The sequence below is a fragment of the Erigeron canadensis genome, chromosome 1 (assembly GCF_010389155.1).
Source record: "Erigeron canadensis isolate Cc75 chromosome 1, C_canadensis_v1, whole genome shotgun sequence".
NCBI lineage: Eukaryota > Viridiplantae > Streptophyta > Magnoliopsida > Asterales > Asteraceae > Erigeron > Erigeron canadensis.
Genome location: NC_057761.1, coordinates 60103409 through 60112551, shown reverse-complemented (window position 1 = coordinate 60112551; position 9143 = coordinate 60103409). Strand labels below are relative to the sequence as shown.

At 33.1% G+C, this 9143-nt stretch overlaps 1 protein-coding gene across 1 annotated transcript; it reads right to left on the bottom strand.

Annotated features, from left to right (window-relative positions):
• Positions 1-2145: 2145 nt before the first annotated feature.
• Positions 2146-7272, bottom strand: LOC122601743. The gene is made up of 12 exons (XM_043774485.1): positions 7066-7272; positions 6893-6998; positions 6611-6674; positions 5815-5916; positions 5644-5708; positions 5308-5403; positions 5114-5193; positions 4528-4705; positions 4265-4320; positions 3630-3758; positions 3357-3540; positions 2146-2504 (listed from the first exon to the last, which is right to left on the bottom strand). Exons 1-12 carry the CDS (start codon positions 7107-7109, stop codon positions 2379-2381), a joined length of 1230 nt encoding a protein of 409 aa, XP_043630420.1. The 5' UTR covers positions 7110-7272; the 3' UTR covers positions 2146-2378.
• Between the last annotated feature and the right edge of the window lie 1871 nt (positions 7273-9143).

Sequence of the window (9143 nt, the reverse complement as noted above, 5' to 3'; positions counted from 1 at the left end):
TGAAAGACTTCTTTATAGATGAAATTTGTTTTAGTGTTTTTTGTCTTTTCATCTTTGTCACATATTAACACCTTAAAGCCCCTTATCGACTTAACTCGAGATACTGCAATGTACAATTGTTCGTGTGTGAAAACCGGGCTTTGTAGATAGAAACCAATTTAAATAACATTGTAAAATTAATTATTCAATTACTATTAAAATCTTAATATATTTGCATTAAATTTAATTTATCTTTAATTAATTAATTATATATATGATAGAACATATTATTGGGTATAACATAGTTATTATTATAATTGTTTATTATATTAAAATTATTGGGTAAAAAATATAAATTGGATGTATATTAGTTATTATCTTATTGGATAAATATTAGCTATTATTCTATTGGATATATATTAGTTATTATTATATTTGTTTATTATATTAAAATTATCGAGTTAAAAGTGTAAATTTGTGATGGAAAACAAAAAAGTGTAAATTAAAGTCAAAATTAAAAACAAAAGTCAAAATTAAGAAATCGAGAGCTGTGATTGGTCGATAAGTTATTAGAGCAACTATGCTTTAGTACAATAAAAGATTACCTATAATTTGATATTTGACATTGGTAAATATAGAGGATAATATTTAACTTTACAATATCATTCTACAAAGATATAACACATATCTTATTGACCATCCTCGCTACCAAAATACGTATTTAATAATGAATTATCATATTTTAATATGACTTATCTATAACTACTCATTCCTTATGTCATGGGTTATTCTAAGATGTGTTCACATTTCATATGTTTAGAAGCATTAATGAAATTAATATTTCATAAAATACGAAAATCTTAATCATAAAATGGTAAATTTCATACTTCATTAATGACTATTAAATATATTTTTCTTTATTTATTTAGAATTTCAATTCATGTAATTTTTTTAAACACCTGTCTTGTGAACACGTTAAAATAATAACCCATAAGTTATTATGGAAATTTAATATATTTATCTCGCGTATTACGCGGAAAATAATCTAGTTAACTAGTATTTGTATATGTTAAAAATAAACAGATTTATTTTATAATTTTTGCTTTTTGGTTATCTAACAATTTAATTTCTATATTATTCCTTCGTAACACATGCATTCACATCTGTACCATCACCACATACAAACAGCCTTCAGATCTCCCAAACAAGTAAAGAAAGAACCGTTTCACGTTTTTCAAAATTGCCACAATGTCTGGCGAGCCAATGAGGTTAACGATTGGAAAATATCCCAACGTCATCGGGATCAGTTATGTCAATATGGGAGGTCTGAGCCATTTTCCAAGACACCAGTTTGAAATTGAAAACCTTAAAATTGATAGATTTACTACAAAGAGAATGAGCAGCTCTTACCATTTTGGATCTGTCCATGGATACACCATGACCAAGCCCGTAAACAGATAACATATATTAGTCCATACTCCATAACAAGAACCCATCAGCTTTCCACCAACTGCTTCTTTCCTTAAAGGATCGTCTACACTGACAATGCCCTTTGAATCATCATCAAAACATTCATAACACAATGGTGATATATAATACATTGAGAGCATTGAAATAATGAGTTGATATGATGTATACGCGGGAATGGTTAGTGTGGGTACGATAGAGGGCTCAATGATGATGCAATTTAACAAAACCTCCAGATGAAATTAAAGCTATCCAATACTTGTATACAGATTTTGAACTGTCATTAAGTATGTCGACTAAGACATCATGAAGAAGACCGGACAGTACAATGTTCTTCATGACCGGACACTACAATGTTTTTCACCTTATTTAAGAAGCCAGGCCCCTTAAATAAGTCAAAATCAATAGGTTAAGTGTAGGGTGTTTTTTTCAATAAATAGGCTTACTTTATTGCTCCAAGAAAACACCTTGTATAAAGTACAATACATAATCATCAAGCCAGAAGCTACTAGATGTAGGTGAATTTTATACTTTGAATACTTCAAGTCAAAGTTAGATAGAGATACAGCCCCAACCCACAAAAGGATAAACAAAGAACAAGTCCATTGTATCGACTATCAACCATATAAAGTCGATAAAAAAAGGTGATAGACTGTTAATTTGATGCTTGATTAAAGCATGTTGCCTGGAAACAAACAATTAAGAAATTTGAACTTGTCATTACATAAAGGACCTTCACACAGTCATAAACCATGTGGACCACAAAGTTAATTCTTTTGATCGAGTGTTAGTAACAGCTTCTCCTGGACTTGAGCACAGTGCATGGCAGGATGATAATACTTATAAAAGCACCACTTTTAGATATAGCCAGCAGTTACAGAATTGTAGGCACAAACACGAGATGTAATTTAGAACATAAAGGTAGCAGAATTTCATTTTTGTTTGACACCATTGGATTGGAGTTCGGCATGCATCTTTTGCTTGAGAAATTCTTCTATTGCATCAATGAATGTAGAAAGATTCTGGCATACCTGTACATCCAAGGATTTTACCATTTCCTGAAATAACAGAGATTTCGTGAGCTGGCAATACAGGGGGGGATATCCTTAATCAAGAATTGACAATTTTACAAACAGATCAAACATGTTAAACAGTCATGTTTCCTTTAGCTTTGTATCTTCATTTTGTTCCTTTGATACTTGAAGAGTGGATGTAGCTCATGCTCATAGTTGACAATTGTAGGATACGGTACATGATTTTATATTAAACATAGTTGACAACTTGCGTTGCACGAAACAGTATATACATGAAGCAACTTAATACTTGATAGATAAAGTAAAAGACAGTCGACGTCACAATCAAACAGGCAGGTTGGGCGATCCGGTAACGGATCAAAACAGGTTCTGGTTGAGGCAAGTGTTATCTATTACAGACTAAAGGGCTGAGATCATGCTAACACTTTTTGTCCTTTTTTGGTTTGAGAAATAGCTACTGTCCTAAATATATTTATATCATATATGTTATATTATTAAAGTAACACTTAAATAAAGTGATTTCAGATGTCGTGAGGAACTAGAATACACCATGTCACCATGGGCGAATTTCTATTTGTTTGATGGACCCAAACCATTTAACCTGATTACTTTTAAGCCAAAGTTTTACCCCTTACACCCATCAGACGTCAGATATAGAATGTAACCCAAATCAACAAATTTTTAGGTATATGGATCAAAACTAACACCTCAAGTATCCCCTATACCCTCGAATGAGGAGCAGTGGAGCACTACCGTTACAAAGACCATGAGGAGAGTTTATTTTGATTGGCTGGAACACAATAAGCTGTTAACTGAAGATATATTAAATATTTTATTAGGTAAAAATGACGCACGGTAAATATAATGCATGGCTACCTCAACTCTGCAAAGAAAGCTGAAAGTGACCTCCTTGGAAGATTGGCTGGAACCCTTTAAAGATAATAGCTTCAATGGAGAAACAGACATTGGCCATCCTTGAGAAACCTTGATAAAAGCGTCAATTCCATCCACCATATGAGCCACTATCATCTCATCTCGTTCTATATACTCGATGGAGTGCCTATATTTAAACCAGCAGGCATGGTCAAGACTAGACATCAAAGAAACAAAATGTATAATCAAAATCACACTGATGTCTCACACTCTCACCTAGACTTGCTTGCAGCCTTCACCAAAGATTTCCTAAGGGTGCTTACAACAATTCTGTCCTGCACTCTTCGTACAAACCACTCCAACGAATTTTTGTTCTCGGGCATTGGAGAAAGAGAAAAATGGCAACTGCAAGAAGCCAAGAATAACAAATTTATTTTCTACTAGATGTAAGCAACAACGCAGAGTAAAAACAAATTTACCAATATAGGAGATACTTGGGTCCATCATATAAGAGGTGTAAGCAAAGTGGTGCTAAGCTTGTGATAAATTAATTCCTGAAGGAAGCAATTTCGACCCATTTATAAATAAAGGTCAAATGGGCCAAATTAGAAAGATTAAACAAGCCGCTCCGGTTGAAAGCACGCCTAACTGTATTTTTAACGCTAACGATCTCCGGAATTAGGTATCTTGAGACAATTGAATGATTTATAACATTTGTTAAAAAAAAAGATGGACAAAAACGTGTTTAGAGGTCAACCAACACGTTTCCACCGTAATAAAACTGAACCTGTTTTCACACTTTACCCAACCCGACCATTGCCACCTCTAATATTTCTGTATGTGTCAATCTGTGTTATATGAGGTAGCTATTTTGGGTATTTTTAACATGCAAAAGTATGGAAGTAACTTACGAAAATGATTTGGCAGCATCAATAATTTCGCCAATAAATACATCATTTGGGAAAATCTGTGAAGATAATGAAAAGCATCAAAAGTCAGTATCATTGAGTGGTATTTAAAGTTAAGGTTGGAAAAGAAAGCCAAGAACACAATATTTGTAAACTATAAATGGGAGGAAATTATATCCATCTCTTCAGGATAACAAATAGCTATCGTATAGGAGCGCTCTTGGTTAGATGTATAATGCTATTCTTAAATTCAAAAATATGAATACCTCGGCATTCTTTATTTCTAATGTGTCATCCAGAAATTCTATTGCCAACTCATGATTCTGCTCAGACACTTCTAGTTCAGGAATACATGTTCTTAAAGACAAACTAATTTGGTTTCCTTCATATTTTATGACTTCAAGTCCAGTCAATATGTTCTCAGTCTTTATTACAACTTCACACCTGCATGTTTGAAGGGAAAAATAAATAATTTATAACAATGGAAAATAAAGCCAAAACCACTTGCAACTCTAAGGGTGCGCTGTTGAAAACGAGGAGCATTTTCAAAAAAACTTTTCAAGAACATAGAAAATAGAACACGTGTTCAAATGTGATTTTTCCAAACTAAATTGTATTGAAAACAGTAAATTTTATAATCCAAGTTATAATTATCCATTGGAAAACTCATATTTATAGTTTTCTAAATACTTTCCACTTCAAAATGGAAAACGTCTTTGTGTTTACCAAACTTGCAATTATATGTGTTTTCAAAGGTTTTAAAGAGATACAAAACCATTTCCATTTTAATGAAAATGTAAAACCAGAATAAGTTTTCTATAACCAGAGACAACCTAACTATCCTTAAAATACCTTCTAAAAATGTAGTCAAGGTCTTCCAATAATTTCAATGTGCCCTTCTTCTTCTCAATCTGACTACTACTCTTCAGAATCTTTAAGAAAACGGGCATTAAGCTAATCAGTAGCTGAACACAAAGCATAAAAACAAGGTATATCTAGCATATCTTTTTCATGGATATATTGGCTAAATGACCACATCATCTAACCTTAAGCTTGCATTCACCAAGTGCACCTACAGATTCTAGTTGATGTTCTGTCAACAAAGAGCATTCCTGGGCATCTGTTCTTTTTGTTCCAAGACCCTTGAACATACAGTTTATATATAGACATATGTTAGGTCATTGATATGTCATACGTCTGCTAGCATTAAACATGATATTGTGGTGATGCTGACTGCACAGAAATGTCCATTAAACTATGATAGCTAAAATCAAGTCCACATCAAAGACTAAGCTACAGAGCTTTACATCTCCTCTGACTTCTTTTATGTAAAGCAGAAACAGAAAGTTATACAGCATGGAAAAAAATTAGTGGCAGCTTACTTGTGACTGAGTGAAGTCTAGAGAAGAATTCAGTCCTTCAATATTGCTCCGCAATTGAATATAATCTGTGATACAATGCATACACTCATACAGTAAGGTAAGCTGTTCATTTTGAAATCATGTCAACATGCAGTGAATCTTTTACCAACAACCAATTTGATTTTCCCTCACCTTCCATGCATCCCTTCTCGACATTCCCAACTTCATAAAAAACTGAAGCATTTTCAGCCTCGATAGAGCAAATCTTTCCTTTTACAGTCTCCAAATATGTATCTATATACACAAGTTTTCCAATTGATACTAAACATATTTATAACTGAAACTACCAAAATAGATAGCAAGGATAGACAGGTCATTTTCCACATGAAATTTTGAAAAAAGGTCCATGATCAACAAGTAAGCTCATTGTGGGGTTAGGTATCGTTGAAGTTGACGTCCATAATCAACATTTAAGTGTCAAATATGATGACTGGGAACTAGAAAAACATAAAAATGACTACTGCATTTGATGGTAGCTGTCTGATTGCATTACGAAATGTTTGAAAAAGGAAAGCTAGAAACATCAATGTCAGATTAACATTTGTATCAGAGTCAATGTCATCAAAATGACACCCCCAGAATACCATGTTGGCCTGGGAACGTTTTTGGTAGACACATCGCTTGAAAATTTTAAATGATTATTAGTTGTAGTTTCAATGATATGGAGCTCAATTATATTTTCCACAAGATCTCATCAACGTGGCCCACCACATGGCATTTCTTACCCGTAACACCAGTTACTAAAAGTAGCATATCTGGAACATAAAATGGCAATTTGCTGTAGAATGGATATGTTCAAGTGCAGTATAGGGAGTACATTAAGCTAGTTTGCATAGTTGGAGCATGAAAAATGAAAACGGCCAAACTGTTAATATTTGTCAATCCATCAAATCAGATGATAAAGTAAAATAGGGGAAATAAGATGTACCAAAATCTTGAGGTTTTAGGGAACCAACATCCGACCATCGTTCAAGAATCTCATGTATTTCTCCCTGTTTTCATTACAATATATACTTACTAAAATATAAAATAAATAGACAAAAACTATAATAAGGTAGCAAAATAGAACCCCAAATGAATCCCACAAAATACACCATTTCTCGAATAAGGCTAAGTCCTGAAAAGTTGGTGTAACCAGAGGGTGAATCGCAGGCCATATATTACGATACAGGATATAAATCAAAAAAAATCTGTTAAATTTAAATCAAACCTGAAGCTGGGGAACACGTTCTGTCAACAGATCCGCCTCATCAGAAGCAATGGAAATCGTATCATCGTAACAATTGCTTGGAATTTCAGTAAGTTGTTTGATCCGACTGCATTAATACACAATTTGATTATTAGAGGAGTGTGGTAGGTAGGGTTTGTGGATAATAATAATACCTTTGAATCGCCTCTACATCCAGAGGCGGTGCTGTATCGTCCATTAGTTATCTTTATTTCGCAATCTTTCTTTATTTTTACCCTTTCTTTTTTTTGTGGTTTTCACTTTTCAGATGAGGCTTTTAATTATCTCCCGCCCTTTTGTTTCGATGAGAACATTTAAATTATTATTAAAATTACTCGTAGGGATTCTTGAGGACTTGGGAATGATACTCTGAAGTACTGGCATTCGGGTGCGTGCCCCATATGTCTAGTTTATTCAACGGGCTTCTCTAATAAATTACCGGAGTAAAACTGTAAAAGTCAAAAGGTTCCTTTGGATGGTTTTTTTATTTTAACGCCTATCCGCGTAATGCGGTAGCGGTCATGGAGGCGATTATTGGTGGTGTAGATAATTGATATAAAAGTAATTAATTTAAATAGTTAATAAAAATATTTTAAAAGATAAATAACTGATAGTGTAATTTAATCATTAATGTTAACATGGTAGTATAAGTGAAAATTATTTTTGGGTACTAATTGAAAATATTACATTGTATAGCTAAGAGATACTCATAACATTTTAGACATTTTTTCTCGTGTTACTTTCAACAAGATAGTGTTTAGTATAGATAAAATGTGGTAAAAGGAAAAGAGAAGAAACAATTGTGTTGTATTACGTGGTTATAACCCTTGTATCTAGAAACAAATATAAGGGTATGCGCAGCAAGGCTGAAAGTCATTTTTTACCTTGATAAAGACCAAAAGTGGTCTCTCTACTTTAGTAAGGGTAAAGTTATCTACCTCTCAACCTCTATCCATACACCATCGAAGACAAGACTGAGACTCAAAACTCGTGAAAGGCGAGACATTAAGGGTTACTTTCTTAATAGATATAACCTAAAAGTAGCATCTCAGCCTGAGATTTAAGGTTGTCTACATTTCAACTCCCATCATACATCGTCGTGAGATTGATAGTTTGGAAAAATATGGGTGTAAAATATTTTAGGAATATATTGGGTAGATTTAGTGTGTGAGTTAGGAATGTGTTGAAAATTAAGGGTATTTAAAAGGTAGAGAGTTGAAAAGAGAGTAATTTGTTTATTAATATATTATAGATTCAGAAATAAAGAGTTTGGTGATAGTGTAAATTAAAAGGGTAAAATAGAGATTTTAAAGGTAGAGTGTTTAATTTGAGAGGGGGTAGTTTATTTATATATGGAGTATAGATATACGAGAATAAGTACCAGCACGTTGCGACAGTGAGATGTTGGGGGTGATAGGTCATAAAGTGTGATAGGTCATATAGTGTGGTAGCCAAATGCCTTTACCGTACGGGTTCCGACCTCGGATTTAAAAATTCGTCGAAAGTATATCAAATGACATCTCTAATAAAAGAGCATGAAATTTTAAGAACGCCCATATAACTTTTATAATTTATCGATGTACGGTTTTTGTAGAATAAAAGATTTTGAATGAATTGAAATAATAAATGATTTATGGAGAAGAGATAAAAAAAATTATTGGTTGAAATTTAAGAAGAGAGAAATAATATTATAGTTATTTTATGTAAATATAGAATAGATAGGAGGGCATTTTGGGAAAGTAAATGTTACAACAACAACAGGACCCAATCACTGTGCGGGGTATGGGAAAGTAAATGTTGAAACTTAAAATTTAGACAGAGGGAATTTGCTTTATAATATAGTACGAGAGCAAGTACCCGCGCGTTACGGCGGTGAGATGGTGGGGTGATAGGTCATATAGTGTGATAGGTCATAGAAGGTGATAAGTCATAGAGTGTGATAGCCAAATGCCTTAGCCGTACGGGCTCCGCCCTTAGATTTAAAAATTCGTCGAAAGTATATCGAATGACACCTTTAATGAAAGAGCATGAAATTTTAAGAACACCCATATAACTTTTATGATTTATCGATGTACAGTTTTTGAGATAAAAGATTTTAAATGAATTGGGGGAATAAATGATTTGTGGAGAAGAGAGAAAAAAAATGTTTGGTTAAGATTTAAAGAGAGAGAAAGGGTAATATAGTTATTTTAGATAAAAATATAATATATAGGGAGACATTTTGAGAAAGTAA

What these genes read in the sequence shown, in the direction of transcription:
- LOC122601743 (XM_043774485.1), bottom strand. Translation starts at nt 7,109, where the DNA reads ATGGACGATACAGCACCGCCTCTGGATGTAGAGGCGATTCAAAG. An exon ending in TAGACTTCACTCAGTCACAA is followed by an intron (nt 5,404 to 5,643) that starts GTAAGCTGCCAC and finishes TGTATGTTCAAG; the next exon opens with GGTCTTGGAACAAAAAGAAC. An exon ending in GCTTTCTTTGCAGAGTTGAG is followed by an intron (nt 2,505 to 3,356) that starts GTAGCCATGCAT and finishes CTGTTATTTCAG; the next exon opens with GAAATGGTAAAATCCTTGGA.